Source organism: Myotis nattereri (genome assembly GCF_964212035.1).
Source record: "Myotis nattereri genome assembly, chromosome: 13".
Lineage (NCBI taxonomy): Eukaryota > Metazoa > Chordata > Mammalia > Chiroptera > Vespertilionidae > Myotis > Myotis nattereri.
In genome coordinates this window covers 3,463,041-3,483,423 of record NC_138088.1, presented here as the reverse complement: position 1 = coordinate 3,483,423, position 20,383 = coordinate 3,463,041, and the positions used below count along the sequence as shown (strand labels likewise).

Here is a 20,383-nt window from a genome sequence, read left to right as displayed (position 1 = left end):
TCTCCATGCCGTTCACTGACACTCCCCACCCCTTATCTTTATGCAGCACCATGGTGGTTACATGGCTTTACACTAAGTCCAGAAATCAGGCCATGAATCCTGTTTGTTCTTCTTTGTCAAAGTTGTTTTGGCTCTTTTGGTCCTTTATATTTCCATATTAAATGTCAGAGTCAGCTCATCAATTTTAGGAAAACTGTTTTTTTTTTTTTTTAAATATATTTTATTGATTTTTTACAGAGAGGAAGGGAGAGAGATAGAGAGTCAGAAACATCGATGAGAGAGAAACATCGATCAGCTGCCTCCTGCACACCCCCCACTGGTGATGTGCCCGCAACCCAGGTACATGCCCTTGACCGGAATTGAACCCGGGACCCTTGAGTCCGCAGGCCGACGCTCTATCCACTGAGCCAAACTGGTTTTGGCGAAAACTGACATCTTAATACTGACTCACAGACAGGATATACATCTTCACTTATTTAGGACTGTGTTGATTTGTTTTGGCAATGTTTTCTAATTTTCAACGTACAGGTCTTATATAATTTTGGTAAGCTTCTTGCAAAATATTTAACTTTTTTAATGCTACTTCTAGTGATACAGCTTATAATTTTAATTCCTAATTATTTTTTTTTGCCAGTGTACATGAATTCAGTAATTTTTGTAGAATGACCTTGTATTCTGATGGACTCACTTATTGGTTGTCTTAGCTTTATGGTATCATCCTTGAGGTTTTTTACACAATCATGCTGTTTGTATATAAAGACCATTTTACTTTACCTTTCCAATTCAATTACAGAAATTATTTAGTTCAGTTAAGTGAGAGCTAAATGTATTTAAACAAGTGTAATTAAACAAATATCTACCTGAATATCTGGTGTTTATCTTAAGGGTCCTCTCGATCCCTAACCTTGAGTATTTCCTTACATATAACCCTCTTATAATTACTCATATATGGTATTGCATTGTGGGAAGTGTCTTCTCTGTGAAGGTCTGTGGGAGAAACTTACTTTTGAGTTCAGAATTGGAATAGTCGAGGAGTCACACACCTGATTTGCCTTCAGAATGGCTGTTAAAGCAAAGCTTGCAAGCTAACTCCAGCACTTATGTACCATTCCATGACCACACTTCCTTTCCTAACCTTACTTGCCTATTTTCCTTGTTTCATATTTCTTATTTTTGACTAATTTCATCTCGTATTACTGCAGCCATCTGTCTAACTAAGAAGGAAAATACATGTGCAGTCATGCTCCCAAGCCTGTCATGACCAGGCACCAATTGTAACCATGCCCATCATCCTGTCACCCTGTCGTGACCACATCACATCACCCTGCTGTGACCACGCCCCATTACCCAGTGAGGACTCTGCTTCCACAGATGCCCGTCTTACCAGCAAAGGCAGCCCGGAGCCGCTGCCAGAGCTCTGCGACTGGTCAATGAGGTCTTTCAGGGACTCTCCCGCGGGGATAAACGCTTCATCCTGCTCCAAGTCACGATTGTAACGACGTCTGCTTGAGATGCTCTTGCAATAATGTCTTTTCAAAAAGCAGAAAATAATCTACATTAAAATCCTAAAACTATAAAATTTAAAGGTTGTCAACAGCATTATCCTTCCTTCAGACAGGATCATATCAAAATTAGCTTTAGCCCAGGATAACATGCCACTCCCAACAGAACCTCCAGAAGTGGTTCTGCCATTCTAACCTGAGTGCTGCTGGGACAAGTGGGAAAGCCAAATAAAAAAAATAGCATGTTGATGTGACTCCACAAAGTTTTAAATTACAGATATATATATGTCTACAAAGTTCAGAAAGGATATATAGCAAGTTTTAACTAAGGCGAATTGTTATTTTTAATCTCTTTAAGTGGCCTCAGGGCAAGGTGTTTTCCAATAGGGTGGGTCAACTGTCTTACCCCCAGGCAAGGCAGATATCTGTGGGAAAGATGTCCTCTGCTGAAGGAATGACTCAGCCCAGGAAATTTGGCATGTCTGCCTTCTGGGGATGTAGGAATATAAACTTTCTACTTTACACAAGTATTTTCATTTGAATTTGTAAGTATACTAGTTCATTTATGTATCAAAATGAATAAATATATTTCCATTTTTTTAAAAAGGAAAAAGAAGTGTATGGAAAAGAAACCAAACAAGTCCTCTTCATTCACTCTGATATTTTTGAAGGCTTCTCTTTTTAAAATTTCAAATTATGAAATATTTCAAACATATAGGAAGGTAGAGATTTGACACTGTGTATACCATTTACATTTAATAAATATTAAATACTATAATTATTTTAGATCTATTGAAAAGAAATAAACATTAGGAATATCTGAAGCTCCAACCATTTCTCTGGTAACTCCACTGCCCTCCTGTACTCCTAACAAGTTCTATCCTAGAAGTGATCGTATCTTTCCAATAATGTAGTTATACTTTTACCATAACTGTATGTATTCATAAACAACATTGTTTCTCTGGATACAAATTTACATACATGGCCTGTTGTAGTAATAATTTATACCTTGCTTTTGAGTAAAAAACAAAACAACCCTCATGTTTTACATATTTATTCATGTTGATAGTTATTAAAAGAACAGCTCATTTTTTTGAAGCCGTGTGTCAGGCATTATTCTGCGACTCCATCTTTACAAAACTCCTAAGAGGTAAGCACTACATTCCCATTTTACAATGAGCGACCAGTGGCCCCCAGGCTCATCTGCTAAATGGCACAGCTGGCCAAGAGGAGAAGCTAGGATCTAAATCCAGAGGCCAAATCAGAAATGCACGGTCTAGTCATTACTATTCTGACAGGGAAATAATTTAAAGGGCACTTAGTAATTCGCTTATGAATTTGCTACAACTTACTCTGCTGCCATATTTTGGTTATTTCCAAAAGTTTGTTAATATAAACAGGGCTATAAAAACCATTCCTGGGCCTGTCTCTTGTGCAGATGCATAACATTTCTTGAAGGGACACATACCATACTTTCAGTTTTGACACCCACCAAATTGCTCTCCTTTATACTTCCACCAAGCGTGCCATCTCCCAAAGCCCACCACCCACGTTCCACCCTAAACCGGAACTGCCACAGTTCTGGCTTTCGCCAGAGGGCTATGAAACAAACAGTAACTTGTTTCTGTTTGATTATGAGGGAGGCTGGAATTCTGTTTTTCACTGAAGTGCCTATTCATGGTTTATGCACATTATTCAATTGGGGTGATTTATCTGTTTTTTTCTGATTAATTCATAATTCTTTAATCTTTGATAATTATGTGTTATAACAGTTTTCTCTCGGTTGACATTGTCATATCATTCCATTTATGGTGTTTTATGTCAGTTTTTAATTTTAATGCTGTCAAATTAAATTCATCAAACTTTCCTCTTTTTTGATATATGCTTTTGTGTCCTATTTAAGACAACCTTCCCAACCTCTAATGTCATAAATACATTTTCAAGGTTTAAAAATTGAGATTCTCTCACTAGTCCTTTAATCCATTTGGAACTTATAGTACAGAACAAAAATCTGAGAATAAATCAAATTAAATTATTTACCATATGAACATATTTAACCATTTTTATAATTTTATATTTATAACTTAATATGGGTAACTGACTCAAATGGTTTAAAATTCAAAAGGCACAAAAGGGTGCACAGTGAGAAAGCTTCCTCCCGCCATCCCTAGGACCCCGGCTTCATCTCCGAGAAGGACCTAGAACTAGAACTAGTTCCAGTGTCTTAGGTGACCTTCTGGAGACATGATACTCGAACAAGAACACACACATTGGGGCCCATGCCCATGCCCCTGGCTCTTTTTCCCTCCAGAAATGGTGGTGTAGCTCATCCTGCTTCTCACTTCGCTTTCTCTCTGGGGGTCACCCCACAGCAATGCATAAATGGCCCCTGTTTTCTTCAAGGGCTAAACGGTATTTCATCATAGGCCTGTTAACCACTCCCTTACTGGTAATATTTAGATCGTTTATAGCTTATCTTGTCCCTCAGCTGTCTGAATTAGAGGAGCTAACAATCTTGGGGTTTAATTGCCAGGTGCGTCTCATAAGCAAAGAAAGAAAGGCCTTTTCCCATCCTAACGGTCTTACTCCGCACACGGCTGAAATGAAAAACATTTCCGGCATATCTGCAGTACAAGTTAGAACTGAATTTGGAATTTTGATGGAATGCTCTACTGACTTGAAGGCTACACCAGTTATTATCTCTCCACCACTGTATGAAAGTGCCCATTTCCGCACACTCTCATCCACACCCTTGTTATAAAACGTTTAGAACACTGTTTTTAATTTTATCAAAGTTCTTTCTCTATTTGTCTATTTTTAAGTTATATATAGCAGGTCCTCAAATAACGTTTCATTGTAGCATTGATGAGATGCCACAGGAACTTAACTCTTTTTTATATCAATTAGTCTTTGGTAAAGCTGATTTAATTATACTTTGTTTCACGTACAAGTCACAGAACCTATGGACATTACGTGAGGACTCATTGCAGTTCTCTGTGGCTTAGTAACCAAACAACAGTTCCTACCCATCTCATCTTATCCTTTCCCATCCATTCTGCACTTCTGGAAATCAAACATTTTCAACTTTTCTAAGCTGATTTGCTTCACATTTACCTCATTATCTATCTATATAATAGAGGAATACGCAAGTTAGCCTGGACACCGTAATGTCATGACCAGAGAGCAGGGACCTGAGGCTGCATGGCGCCTGGCCAGGACAAGGGACCTCAGGCCGCGCCCCCTGCCCCAATACCGGGCCGGGGGACCTCAGGCTGCGCCCCACGCCCCAGCGCCGGGCCGGGGGACCTCAGGCTGCGCCCCACGCCCCAGCACCGGGCCGGGGGACCTCAGGCTGTGCCCCACGCCCGGTGGGGCTTGATGGGGGACCTGAGGCTGTGCCTCCCACCCGGTGCTGGGTTGAGGGACCTGAGGCTGTGCCCCCGACCTAGCGCTGGGCTAGGGGACCTGAGACTGCGCCCCCTACCTGGAGTGGCTTGACTAGGGTGGGGCCGGCCAGGTCTGGGTCTCCTGTGTTTTGGAAGTGCATGCGGGTGGTGGGCAGGGACTTGACTCTAGGTCCTGCGTTGAGCCCCAGACTCTAACAGGAGGGAGATTTTCATATACATTTTACTAATTTTCTTTTATCTCTGACACTTCTATTATAGAGAAAGGGCAAATAGCAATATTAAAATATTTCCTCTAATTAATTCCCTTTTAATGTGCACGAATTTCGTGCACCAGGCCACTAGTTTCTAAATAACATGCTTATGCTGACATTTTCAGTTTTTCAGTCTTAGGCTTTAACTACTGACTTCAAACTGTAGAAGATGAGGATTTAACTCAACATTTAATACCCTCAGCCCTTCCACAAACAGAAATACTTTTATCCTTAGATCCTCCCAAAAATGGTCATAAGCACAGTACTTGTTCAGGTCAGCATTCAATGTCTCCATACCGAGGACTAGGTAAACTCTGTCCACACATGGATCTCACTGTATACCATGGTTATTTTTTGCTTTCCTGCAAACCCTCCCCCTACTCCACCTTTAGGACACAGGCCAAGATTCACTAATTTTGGGAAAGAGTAGAAGCAAACCCTGCTGCCTCTAGGAAATGTGTAGGATACATTTCCCTGCTCCCACCAGACAAAGAGCCACTGATGCTGAGGAAAGGTCAGAACTCTAAGAACATCTCCTTAAGGTCTAGCAACACAGAAGCCTGCCCGGAGGACCAGGCATTCCCTCCGCCCCTTTCCACCTGTGCCCCACACCATGAGGAACAGAGGCGACTCTGACAGAGAGCCAAAGGATGAGAGAGAGCCTTGCTGTGGGCAGGTGTGCAGCAAAGGCAGAGTGGGTTAGCGGAAACAGAGAAAAGCCCCTACACCCAAACCCCAGCCCCAAGCAGAACATAACATCAGACCGTCTGCCCCAAGGGCGTGTGAAACCTGTGATGCACTGAAGGCACGGGCCCAAACATTAGACAAAGCCCAAGGCCTATTCACCTCTTAACCAACTGACTCACAACCCAAAACACTCATGTCAAGAGAAGAGGCATGCCCGTTTTCAGGTGTGTGTGTATTTTAAATCTCAGTCTATTATTCTAAACATGATGTACAACATTCAATCAAAAGTTATGAAGCAAGGAAAAGCAGACCACTGTCGGGAGGCAAGGCCATCAATAAATAGGACCAGCCTGAGATGACTCACGTTGAACAGGTTCCTTAAAATAACCACAATTAAAATGGCAAAGCACCTAGCAGAAAAAGGGGACAAGCCTTTTCAAAAGATGGGAATTTTCAGCAGAGAAATTGGTAGAGTCAAATGGAATGGCTAGAAATAAAACATAATATCAAAGATGAAGAATTCCTGTGACAGACTCGTCAGAGAATGGACACAGTTGAGGAAAATAAAAACTAGCTAACTTGAAAACAGAACAGGAATTATCTGAAATAAAAAAACCCCAAAGAGGAATAAGAATGAGAAAAACTCAATACAGAATAAAAGAGCTGTGGGATAATATCAAGTAATATAAAATATGTGTAACCAGAGTCTCAAAAGAAGAGACAGCTAAAGGAACAAAGTATTTGAAGTGATAATAGATAGCAATTTTGCAAAATAATGAAAGACACCAAGCCATACATTCAATAAGCTCAGTGAGTCTCAAATGACAGTAAATACCAAAAAAGAAACACACATATCCTTAATATATTGTAGTCAAATTGTTTAAAACCAAAGAGAAGAAAAAAACCTTAGAAGAAACCATGAAAAAAATTACATACAGTGGACCAAAGATGAGAATTATGAAAGAAACCATGTAAACCAGAAGATAAGGAATTCCAGTGGCCAGTAGACCTACATGCAAGAAATTAAGAGGAAGTTCTTCAGACAGAAGGAGCACATCAAATGAAAACTTGGACCTAAAACTTGGAACTAAACAAATAAATGGAGGATGCTGAAAATGATAAAAATGAACACGAATATAAAGGTCTTTTTTCTTAATTTTTATCACTTTAAAGCTGATTTGCAGCTTCTTTTTTAGGTACACAATAAATGTTTATCATCCTTCTTATTATATGGAACATTACTTAGAAATATTTTTTGCAATTACTTTAGTTTCAAAATAATGCATTTTTCATACTGAACTGAGTGGGACTGTGATATCCTCTAATGGCAGTGAGCATGTTGGGCCTATTATAAAGCTGGAAGTGGACTTTGTATCTGATAAATTAATCTGTGATACTGCTGTTAAGCACACATTCTGGGTCAAGGGGAGGTTGATGATGATCAACAAAACTTAATGAGTATCTACTGTGTGCCAAAGATAGAGACACACCAATTCATCATGTTCATTATTATTTTTTAAATATATTTTTATTGATTTGAGAGAGGAAAGGAGAGGCAGAGAGATAGAAACATCAACGATGAGAGAGAATCATTGATTGGCTGCTTCCTACACACCCCACATTGGAAATCGAGCCTGCAACCCGGGCATGTGCCATGATTGGGAATTGAACCGGCGACATCTGGGTGCATGGGTCGGCACTCAACCACTTCAAGTATTTATTACCACTTCAAATGAGCCACACAGGCCAGGGCCACTACGTTCATTCTTTTTTTTTTTTTTTTAAATATATTTTATTGATTTTTTACAGAGAGGAAGGGAGAGAGATAGAGAGTTAGAAACATCGATGGGAGAGAAACATCGATCAGCCGCCTCCTGCACATCTCCCACTGGGGATGTGCCCGCAGCCCAGGTACATGCCCTTGACCGGAATCGAACCTGGGACCCCTCAGTCCGCAGGCCGACGCTCTATCCACTGAGCCAAACCGGTTTCGGCCACTACGTTCATTCTTAATACTTAAACAGAAAAGTGGTCATTTATCAGCTAGCCATCATCACTGTCAATGAACAAGTTAACCTCTGCTATCACTGAGGTTCCTGTACAATGGGAAAGGCAGACTTTAGGCAAATGATTATAAACAAGTAAGCAAATGAAAAAATGTTAGGTGGACGTAGTAAATGCTTTAGGTGTGGATCATGGGCTCTACCCAGTTTTTTAAGGTAAAAGAAATTGCTTACAAAAATGATAGGAATTCCACGTCAGAGGAAAGTACAAAGAGCTGCCAGATGGAACAGAAATGAGAGCTACTCCAGAATGAAAGGAGGTGACAGCTAGAGAGGAGGTTCTGGAAAAGGTACTGATTTTGAGGACTATATTATCATGAATGTAAGTCAGATTCAAGAAGAATAAATTTGCAAATTTTTCTGGATTGGAACAAGAGTTACCAGAAAAAAAGTGAAAATATTAATGAAATATATAAACGAGTAATCTCAACATGTAGTAATATATACCCCTCTTTAACTTTTATCTTTTATGGCTTGCTATAGATACAAATTTGTGTCTTGTTAAAATTGAGCTAAATGTAAATGATTCATTAAATTACTAATCTCTACTCAATAACTGGTCTTTAAGTAAATAAATCTAGCACATAAAATTCAAAAGTTAAACACACAGAGCAGTCATTAGATTCTCTGTAATAGTTTAAAACTATAAAGGGAACCTAAAGGATCAGTGTGTGTGTGTGTGTGTGTGTGTGTGTGTGTGTGTGTTGTGCACACACACACATGCCGGTTTGAAGTACCACAGCTCAATAGTACTTAGTTTTTTAAGTTTTGTTGTTATTGTTCTTAATACTCACCCAATAATATTTTTCCATTGATTTTTAGAGAGAGTATAAGGAAGGGGGACAAACACACAGAGAAACATCGATGTGAGAGACACACATGGATTGGTTGTCTCCCGCACATAGCCTGACCAGGGCCAGGGATCGAGCCTGCGACTGAGGTACGTGCCTTTGACTGGAATCGATCCTGGGACCCTTCTGTCTGTGGGCCAAAGCTCTATCCACTGAGCCACACAGGTCAGGGCTGGAGTTCTTTTTAAATGTTTGTTAATATCTATTGTTGTCTTCATGCTCATTGCCATTAATCTCACCCACTATACAATTCAACTCAGGTACTATAATAGAGTTCATTTCCTAAAGTTTGAGTTGGATCTTTTTAAATATCTTTTATGTCTCTAAATGCAATTATAATAACTGTTTTAATGCCCTTGTCTGCTAATCCTAAACTTTGGGTCAGTGGTACTGACTGCTAATGTCCTCTCATTCTAGGTTGTATTCCCCGCTTTTTGCATGGCTGGCCATCTTTGACTGAGTAGCAGATACTGGTTTTACTTGTGGGGTGCTGGCCATTTCTGTAACTGTGCACATGCTCTTGGGCTTCATTTGAGAACGCAGCTACCTGAAAAAGGCCCGATCCTTTCGGGTCTTGTTTCTGAGGTAGGACCAGAGCCACTTTCAGTGTAGGTCCACTTACTCCCCAATACTGAGGCCAGACCCTCTCAGGATCGAACCAGTGCCTGGGGAACGGTGGGCTTTCAAGCCTCAGAGCTGGTGGGACAGACCCGATTCCCAGCCTTGCATCGTTTCCTCATCTGTACTCGCTGATCAAGACTCGGCTGCATACTTCACAGGAACCTTCTGCGGGTCTCCAGCCTCTCTGCAAGGCTCTCCTCTCCAGCTCTGTGCTGTGAGCTCCAAGCTGTGCTACCCACCTCTCCGCGATCCCTCCATCCAGACTGCAGGGCTGCTAGGGCTTCTCCTGTGTCCTAAAGCCAGAGCTCTCATGCCGGATGCCGGGCAACCATCACTCACCTCGCTTGTTCCCTGCTTCTCAGGGACCAAAGTCCTTCACTGCCCAAGGGGCAGCTTAGTGTGAGGGCCTCCCTGGACGGTCATCTGCCCTGGCCACTTCATGGGACGCTCATGTCAGCATGGCTAGGTTTTCTCCTGGGCTACATGGATTTCCCTGAGAAGAATCTTCCCATGTGTTGTCTTGCGGGTACAAGCCTGGTGATGGGGTTCTGGGAGGGTTGAGGGCCCACTAATCAGTACAAAATGTTCACGTGACCTCCGTGTTTTCACTATAATACCTCACCCTCCATAGCAGGGTTCCACAGTTGAGAACCTTACTTTTGTTCTTTCGGAGAATACACTTCTAGCCTTCTGTTGGGGAGATGGTAGGGGAAGTCACGAGTTATTCAGAATAGGAGCAGGGAGCTCGATGTCTGAGGCCTGTGAAGATCCTCACCCGGGACGCATGCCATGCTGACCTCCCTCCACAGTGCACAGGCCTGGCCCAGGGACCAGCAGGACATGGCAGAAGTGAGGATGGACTTCTGCGTTAAGACCAGCGATTTCCAACTGTTTCCATCTCATGGTGCATAAACTAATTACTAAAATTCTGTGGCACACCAAAAAATGTTACATTTTTTGCTGATCTGAAAAAAAAAATTTGATATAAGTTGTAGGGCGTGGCAATAGGGTTAAGCCTTTGACCGACCTGTTAGCAAAGCCACAAACAAGTCCCAGTTTAGAGGGCACAGTCCTCTTAGCATAATTAGGCTTGACCTTATAAGATCTTATCTGGGAAGCTAATGGGCTGCCAAAACAAGTGAAACTTACAAGAACATTGTAACTATGGTGACCACTTCTTTGTTTACCTCTGGCTATAAAATAAAGGCTCAGCTTGCCTCTGGATCTCTCTCTGTGGCCTCAGCTAAGCACACGAAGATCTACCTAGACCAGTGATGGCCAAACTTTTGAGCTCGGCGTGTCAGCATTTTGAAAAACCCTAACTTAACTCTGGTGCCGTGTCACATATAGAAATTTTTTGATATTTGCAACCATAGTAAAACAAAGACTTATATTTTTGATATTTATTTTATATATTTAAATGCCATTTAACAAAGAAAAATCAACCAAAAAAATGAGTTTGCGTGTCACCTCTGACACACGTCATAGGTTCACCATCACTGACCTAGACCCAGCTTATTCTCTTTGTCATTTCTTCATCCATTTGCCACCCTCACTCAGGCTTTCGAACCCTTGACTGAGCTGGCTCGGAACAGTAAGTCTGATTCATTCACACCAAATGGCTATTGTGTTGGCTGCTGTCAATTTCCAATTTGACAACTTAAGAGAAAAGAGGTCCTTGCCTGACTAAATGGTCAGGTACTGCGTAAACATTCTTGCTGTGCCCCGTGGAAAATCGCTGGTCTGTATCACGAACAGCCCTGCCTTCCTCCATGGTCTCGGGTCACTCCCTCTGCAGGGAGGCAGGCCTCTGAGGCAGCTGCGAGGACTCATGCAGTTCTATGCAGAGGCTCCCAGAGAGGAACAAGGTCGCCTGCTGCCAGAAGCCGGTCCATCCTTGCTGCTTGACACAGTCGCTGCAGGATAGAAACATCTGCACAGCATATGTTTCAAGGGACCTGGCGTATATAGCATACTGTTCTTAATATGTTTGCTCCCCTTAGCACTGTGTGTTTTAACCAAGGTCACCTCTCCAAGAAAGGTTGTTTTCCCAGGTAGGGATTTTTCCCTGAAGTTAGGGAGGGGATGAAACGCCTTAACTAAGTGCCAGGCGGGTAGTTAATCACTTTAACTACAAACAATCATGCTTAAGCTACATAATCTTTACTCCCTGGAATGGAGGTAAGAAACGCCCTAACCTTTGTAATAGAAATTGACAGGATTAAAATCAACTGGTATAAATACGGATGTAACAAGACAATAAACAGCAGAACCTCTCTGGAGATCCAGACCAGAACTTGGCTGGAGATCCTGGCTAGGCTGCTGATCAACTGAACACTGTCTCCGTGTCCTTCCTTCTTCGCCGACTCCGTCTACGCCTTTGGGAACCCCTGGACCTGCTGGGGTTGGACCCCGGCAGCCTGCCAACTTCTGTGCCTTGGAGGTGAGCCACCTTGGGAGGTGCTCTACCAGCTCCAGCCCAGCCTTCAGGTGGGATCCTGAACCAACCAGACAAGTCACTCAATTCCTGACCCACAGAAACAGTGAGGGATAATAACTGCTGTTTTGAGCCAACAAGTTTAGGAGTGATTGCTTTTGTTGTTGATCCTCATGGGAGGATATTTTCCCATTGATTCTTAGAGAGTGGAAGGGAGGGGGAGAGACTGAGAGAGAGACAGACAGGAAAACATTGATGTGAGAGAGACATTCATTGGTTGCCTCCTGCACACACCCCAACCAGGGCCGGGATCGAGTCTGCAACGGAGGTTATATGTATGTCTTAATCAGAAATGAACCCAGGACTCTTCAGTCCATGGTTTGATGCTCTATCTACTGAGTCAAATCAGCTAGGGCTAGGAGTGATTTCTTCATGCAGTATTAGATAGCCAACACAGCCTCTGACTTTCTAAAATGACTTTTAAGTAATTTTCTTGGTTTTACTACCACTCTGCTTCACTTCCAGGTAATTGGGACTACCAATTCCTGAGCTTCTTGGGGAATTCTATAGTATAAACTGGCTGCTTCCTGGCTATCAATTTCTAGCCTGGGATTACAATATTTTATGTCTGCAGTCACTATTCATCCACATGTTTCATAGGTCCCAAAGATTTTGCTGTTACTTCCCGTGCTCCTTGTACTAGTTGGACAAAGAAGTTAAAAGCTATTGCTGTTGGGTCAGGGGAGCAAAAGTAAGTAAGTAGTAGGCCCAAGCTGCCTCTTACCTCAAAGACCGACTAGCAAACGTTTAAATCCTTGCCAGTATAATAGGTGAAAACAATCTCAGTATGATTTTAATTTATATTTTTCATATTATGGGCGTTCTTCAGTCATCTTTTAATTTTAAGAGCCACATGTATTTCTTTTTGGATAAATCATATGTTCATCTTTGTGGCCTATTTTCCCAAGGACTTGCTAGATGTTTTTTCTTTCTGACTTATATAAGTTCTTTATATTTGAGAAATCCATTCTTTGAAATATGAGTTGCCAATGTTTTTCACTGATAGTCGTCTTCTGATTGTTTATGGTGATTTCTGCCACATAATAAAGTTTTATTTTTGGGTAGTTGACACCATCAATATTTTCTTTTTTAATTTTAAGGGCTTAAATTTTTTTAAAATTTACTGCTATTACAGAGAGAGGAAGGGCAAGGGAGGGAGAGAGAGAGAGACATCGATTTGTTGTTCCACTTATTTGTGCATTCATTGGTTGATTTTTGTATGTGCCCCAACCTTGGTGTATTGAGACTGGACGATGCTCTAACCAACTGAGCTCCCCTGCCGTGGCCTAAGGATTTTATTGTTTGTTTCTACATTTTGTGTCAGACTCACAAAGGTCTTCAACCTCTCAGATTATTTTTTAAAATTCCTCCATGGTTTGTCCTCTTACTTTAATCATTTCATTTGTATATATCTAGCTCCAATCTAATTAAAATTTATTTCCATGTAGGGAATTGATTCAACTTTACTTTCCCCCCAATATAGCTACCTACTCCCAAGTCTACTTATTAATCCATCTTTTTCTTAAAGATCCGAAATGTTGCCTTTATACTAAATTTCCTTATATAGTTGTATCTATTTATGGGTTTAATAACCTGTTCCACTAACCCCTCTGAATTTATATGTCAGTAAGATAATGTTTCATTTTTGAAGTTCGTGCCTTCCTGTTATTACTCTTCTAACAACTTCTTCTGAAATCATGACTGAGTAAAACAATTCTTAAGCCCCAAATAACTAAAGAATAATATCACTGGTTTCGTGGAACTGGGTTTAAACATTCAGATATAAGAAAGTTGAATATTCCATAAATAAGAAAATCATAACTACTCATGAACATAACAAGTATAAAGTTATGTCTAATTAAATGATTGGTAGTGAGATCCTCTTTTACCTAAAAAAAGTGCTCTGGCTCAGTGGATACAGCACTGGCCCGTGGACTGAGGGTCTCGGGTTCAATTCAGGTCAAGGGCACCTACCTTGGTTGTGGGCTTGATCCCTGGCCTCATTCGGAGTGTGTGCTGGAGGCAACCAATCGATGAGATTCTCTCACATTGATGTTTCTCTCTCTCTGTCTCTCCTCTCTCACTTCCACTCTCTCTGGAAAGCCCTCTGGTAAGGATTAACAACGACAAAAAAGAAAAGTATAATACAGTTAATTTAAGGAGACAAACAGAGAAGACAAGGAATGGCTTCTAAATTACAGTTAGCAATTGACGATTTCTGCCCACTGGCTTTAAGAACAACTATTTATACCGACTATTCAACAAAATATTTTGCATCAAAATAATTATCATCTTACTTGTAACAAAAGCAGCTGGAGAAGATGATCATAGCAATTATGCAGACAGCCATAGAAATGAGCACCACCAGCCATCGAATGCTGCCATCCAGAAACGGACCTGCCAGTGAAAGCAAACAATGAATAAACACATTGTCTTTTTCTCACATCTTATTGAAAGAAAAAATCACTTGTAGTGTTAAATTTTAGAAAATTTGCATATTGTTAAAAGCAGAGAAAATATTTTACTGAAAATTGTAATCCTGCTTTTCTTTACTAACTTACCTATAACAACAGGGGGCAGTGTAGGTTGTAAATACTGGTTACATAAATTGGTCCGACAACATTCTATTGTCCGGCGAAGCTGGGCTTTTGGTGAATCCTAAAGGAAGAATAATGATAAATTAGAAATAATTTGATATACTAAGTTGAGAATGAAAAATATTAAATATTCATTAAAATATAACTTCTAATTCAGTGAGTGAAAAGCACCTGAACATTTTATATGCAAAAAAAAAAAAATCGTTAAAAATTAGAATTTGTGCTGAAATAGTTTATAGTAGTGAAGACTATAAAATGGTTTTTATTTTTATTTTTAAAATACAATTTTATTGATTTCGGAGAGGAAGGAAGAGGGAGAAAGAGATAGAAACATCAACGATGAGAGAGAATCATTAATTGGCCCCCTTGCTGCTGCTGTTAAAATACTCCACTGAGATCTCCTCACTAGGACTTACCGTTTCTAAGTTGTCTCAGAGTGATACAAAGTTTAGTGCCCATCACCTTTTAGTCTTTTCAATTTTTTAATCCACAAATAAGTGTGACAGTGTCATTTTTTTGCAGCCTCATTTAGAAAGCAGATGATTTAAAACTGTTTTAAGTTCTTGGGAACCTCAATTACCACAATCATGTCACTTGTAGCAAGAGCTAAGCTTCCCAAACATATCTGCTTAAAGAACATAAAGCACTGTGCAGACGGCACCTCTCTGAGGGAGGTGGTACTTTCTATGGGCCCCTCCCTTCTTTATTTCACGGGCCCCAAATGAGATCTTACCTTGCACTGAAAATCAGATCCTTCATATTTCATACATCCTGAAGCTAATGTGGTTTCTCCCTGGTCATCTTCTTCTATGATGGCAAAGCAATGCCCATTAGTTCTGAAAGAAAAAACAAACAAAAACCCCTCTAAGAAACGGAAAAAACCCCCAAAACATAACTTAGCATCAGCAAGTACTAATGAATATGTGCTTGAATGTGACCAGCTACTGACAGCCTTGAGTACCTTGTTGGGATTTATTGGCAAATCACAAGGGCTTTAAGGCAAATGAAAGTTATTGCATCTGAACTAAAACCTAAAGGTCCAATAGCCCTATGTCAAGTAGAAAAGGTGCACTTTTTAAACAAGTGCTCCACATAGGAATCATTATGGAACTTCTCTTTGCTAATACAGTGATGTGAGTGAGTACAGAGAGCTGATCTGTAAAATTTGATAAACCATCATAATTTTTAAAAATATACTTAAAAATAACTTTTTTTAACCCATAAAATTTTCCAACGTTCACATACTGTACACAAACAATAAGAGGCACGTTTTACTGAACATAAAAAAGGGAGAACTTTTGCCCTGACTGGTATGGCTCAGGGTTGCGGGTTCAATTTCCGGTCAAGGGCATATACCTGGGTTTCAGGATCACTTCCTGCCCCAATGGGGCGCATGCAGGAGGCAACCAGTTGATGTGTCTCTCTCACATCGATGTCTCTATTTCTGTCTCTCTCTCTTTCCCTTCCTTCCTCTCCCCCTTCCACTCTCTGAAAAGCAATGGAAAAATATCTTCTAGTGATGATTTTTTTAAAAAAAGGGAGAACTTTTGAATAGCTGAGTTTTTAAGAAATTTACATAAATGTATTTGTCTTTAATAAAATTTATCATTTTAATAATATATGTTGGAGCCCTAATATGTTCATTTACACTTTAATGGATAGAAAAAAAACTAAAAGCTTTTTGTGTGCTCCTATACTTATTGTCCCTATCAGGAAGTGTATTGCTTCTACTTAAAAGAATCTTGCAGACGCCCGGCTGGCGTGGCTCAGTGGTTGAGTGTCGACCTATGAACCAGGAGGTCATGGTTCAATTTCTGGTGAGGGCATATGCCCAGATTGCAGGCTTGATCCCCATTGGGGGGAAGGGTGTGCAGAATACAGCCAATCAATTATTCTCTCTCATTGATGCTTCTATCTCTCTCCCTCTCCTTTCCTCTCTGAAATCAGTAAAATATATTTTAAAAAATAAATAAAATAATCCTGCAGAGTCCTAGCTGGTTTGGCTCATTGGTTAGAGCATTGGACTTCAGACTAAAGGGTCACGGGATTCATTCTCATAACTCGGTTGCAGGCTCAATCCCCGGCCCATTGGGGTGTGTGCGGGAAGCAACCAACCTATGTGTCTCTCACATTGATGTTTCTCTCTCTGTGTCTCTCCTCTTCCGTTCCACTCTCTCTACAAATCAATGGAAAAAATATCTCTGGGAGAGGATTAACAATAACATATAAAAGAATCTTGCAGAATTTTCATTTTCTGTAAGGAGAAAATGTGAACTGAGGGATGAAATTCTGATAAAATCAATGACTTGGTTTCACTCTGGGTTACTCAGCCACTAACAAATACCATTAGGCAGGCACTACGGACAAGAAGTCTGGCAAGAAGCCATGTGGTGACATAGTGGAGAGCAATCCCCTATGACACAGGTCACCCAGCCTGTCACAATAAAGTCAACCACCACCAAAGGACAAACAACAAATTTATGATGTGAAGAACCATCATATAATTTCAAGATTTTACTGTAAACATTTATGCTTTATATCTGGTCACATTCAAAGAGCAGCCAATTATCAGAAGAGTACAAAATAAGACATAAAAAGGAGACAATTAATTGACTAGATTGAGTTGTTAAGGGAATTCTTTTTTGGCTAGTGCAACAATTCTTCGAATGTAGGAAGAGAATTATGTGGTCATGTATAGTGTGCTGAATAGCTAACATAAAACTAAGCAGGAAAACGAAAATGCCTACATAAATCAGATTGGTTTGGGGAGTTGGCTTAATACCCACAATATCATTCTTACATATCTGTAAAATATTTCAGCCAATTTAGAATTACAAGGTTTTGGTGGAATTTTCATGTGTTTTGTTTTCTGTTTGTTTGTTATTTTTTTTTATAATCTCAATGTTTTCTATGAGAATCAATTTTATGATAAAAAGATCATTAAATAAGCTCAAAAGGTTAAATAAAAATCACATTCTTCTTATCTCATTTAAAAAGCTATATTACAATGTTACTCTAAGAAAGTAACCATCACGGAGCATTTGAGATCTTGTTTCCCAACATGTCATTTGTTGGGCTCAAATACACTCTTATAAAAATTCTCTATAGGTTCATTCTTACTCAACAAATTCATCAATATAACAGCCCTGAGGAGGCAACAGGAAAGAGACTTGCAAAAGGAGGACAAATTATCTGGAACCTGAAAATCAATTAAAAAAAAAACAACAGATAGAAACACAATTTTGAAAAATGGCGGCAGAGTAAGTAGATGCTGCAAGGACACGCTCCCGGGACTAAACTGGAATTATAACTATAATACAGAAAAACTTCCTGAATAATCAACTGAAGACCTGCTGGAGAGAACCCTGACAGCCAAGGACAGAAAGTGGAGGCTGCACAGAGACTGGCACCCAAATAAGGAGACAAAGAAACAACCCCCGAATGAAAGGATAAGAGAGTTCTGCAGAAGAAAAGAGAAATCAAATGGAGGTAAGAAGTTTATCTGATATACAGTTCAGAATAATGATGGAAAAGATGCTCAACAGCATGAGAAAAGATATAACTATGAAAACAGAAATAAAGAATGACATAGTACAAATAAAGAACACATCGGAAGGAATACACAGCAGATTAGGGGAAGCTGCGGATTGGATCAGTGAATTAGAAGACAGGGTTGAAAAAAATCACTCAATCAGAGAACCAAAAAGAAAAAAACAATTTAAAAAACAGGACGACAGCTTAAGGGAGCTATGGCACAACAGGAAACGTTAACAATATTCACATAGCAGGCATGCCAGAAGAGGCAGAAAAGGAGAAAGGTATAGAGAATGTGTTGGAAGAAATAATAGCAAAAAACTTCCCTAACCCGGTGAAAGAAAAAGACACACAAATTCAGGAGGCATAGAGTACACAAGCAGAAGAACCCAAACAGGCCCATGCACAAACATATCAAAATTACATTGCCAAAAATTAAAGACAGAGGCTCTTAAAGGCAGCAAGAGAAGAGCAAACTGTTACCTACAAAGGAGCTCCCATCAGGCTGACACATGGTTTCTCATCAGAAGCTTTACAGGCCAGAAGGGAATGGGATTAAGTACTCAAGGTAATGGAAACCAAGATTACTATAACCAGCAAGGCTATCATTCAAAATAGATGGTGAAATAAAGAGGTTCCCAGACTACAAAAGGTTAAAGGAGTTCATAACCACCAAGCCAACATTATAAGAAATGCTAAAGGGACTACTGTGATGAGGAGAAAGAGAGAGAGAGAAAGCTAGGCATACAGAATTAAAATGGCAATAAAGAAGTACCTATTAATAATAACCTTAAATGTAAATGGATTAAATGCTCCAATCAAAAGGCATAGAGTAGCTAAATGTATATGAAAACATGACCCAACTATATGCTATCTACAAGAGACCCACCTCAGAACAAAAGACTCACACAGGATGAGAGTGAAGGGATAGAAAAAAATGTTCCATGCAAATGGAAAAGAAAAAAAAAAGCTGGGGTTGTAATACTCATATCTGACAAAATAGAATTCAAAATGAAGGCCATTTGAAGAGACAACAAAGGTCACTACATAACACTAAAGGGATGGATGCGACAAGAGGATATAACCCTGGCAAACATATATGTACCCAATATAGGAGCACCTAAATATAGAAAAAAACTTCTAGAGGACTTTAAGGGAGAGATTGCCAACAATTCAGTCATAGTAGGAGACTTTAACACCCACGCTGATTTCATTGGATAGATCTTCCAGACAAAAAATTAACAAGGAAACAGTGACCCTAAAGGACACACTGGATCAGATGGATTTAACTGACATTTATAGAATATTTTACCCCAAAGCTGCAGAATATACAGTCTTCTCAAGTGCACATGTGTCATTCACAAAGACAGACCACATGTTAGGACACAAAACAAGTCTCTATAAGTTGAAGAAAATTGAAATCATATCTAATGTCTTCTCAGATCACAGTGGAATGAAATTAGAAATCAACTACAGTAAAAACACCAAAAAAATTTCAAACACATGGAGGCTAAATAGCATGTTATTAAACAATGAATGGGTTACTAATGAGATCAATAAAGAAGTCAAAAACAAATGAAAACAAATGAAAATGAACACACAACAACCCAAAATCTCTGGGACATAGCAAAAGCAGTCCTGAGAGGGAAGTTCATAGCACTACAGGCCTACCTCAAAAAAAAAAAAAAAAAAAACACACACAAGAAAAATTAATACTAAACTATTTAACCCTATACAACGTAAAGAACTATAAAGAGAACAACAACAAAAGCCCAGAGTAAGTAGAAGGAAGGAAATAATAAACATCAGAGCAGAAATAAATGACGTAGAGACTAAAAAAACAATACAAAAAAAATCAGTGAAACCAAGAGCTAGTTCTTTGAAAGGAATAAATAAGATTGTTGAACAGTTAAAACAAAGAGAGAAGACCCAACAAAGTAACATCAAAAACGAAACCAGAGAGGTAACCACCGACACCACAGAAATACAAAGGATTGTAAGAAAATACTATGAACAACTATATGCCAACAAGCTGGACAATGTTAAGAAATGGACAAATACCTATAAAAAATACAATCTCCCAAAACTAAATCAGGAAGAATCAAAAAACCTGAACAGGCCAATAACAACTGATGAAATGGAAGCAGTAATTAAAAAAATCCCAGCAAACAAAAGCCTGGGTCCAAATGGCTTCACAGGGGAGTTTTACCAAACATTCAAAGAAGCACTAACATCTATACTCCTTAAAATACTCCAAAAATGCAAGAGGAAGGAACACTTCTAAGTTCTTTTTATGAGGCCAGCATTATCCTAATTCCAAAACAAGATAAAGACACTACAAAGAAAGAGAATTACAGGCCAATCTATATATAT

General features: G+C 39.7%; 1 protein-coding gene across 1 annotated transcript in view; it reads right to left on the bottom strand.

Annotated features, from left to right (window-relative positions):
• Nucleotides 1-20,383, bottom strand: part of BMPR1A (bone morphogenetic protein receptor type 1A) — a 177,363-nt gene that overhangs the window by 18,165 nt on the left and 138,815 nt on the right. The window contains exons 5-8 of the mRNA XM_081104823.1: nt 15,210-15,312; nt 14,441-14,537; nt 14,177-14,276; nt 1,385-1,529 (exon numbers count right to left, since the gene is read on the bottom strand). Coding sequence (XP_080960949.1) covers nt 1,385-1,529; nt 14,177-14,276; nt 14,441-14,537; nt 15,210-15,312 — 445 coding nt within the window. The remainder of the gene's footprint in view (nt 1-1,384; nt 1,530-14,176; nt 14,277-14,440; nt 14,538-15,209; nt 15,313-20,383) is intronic.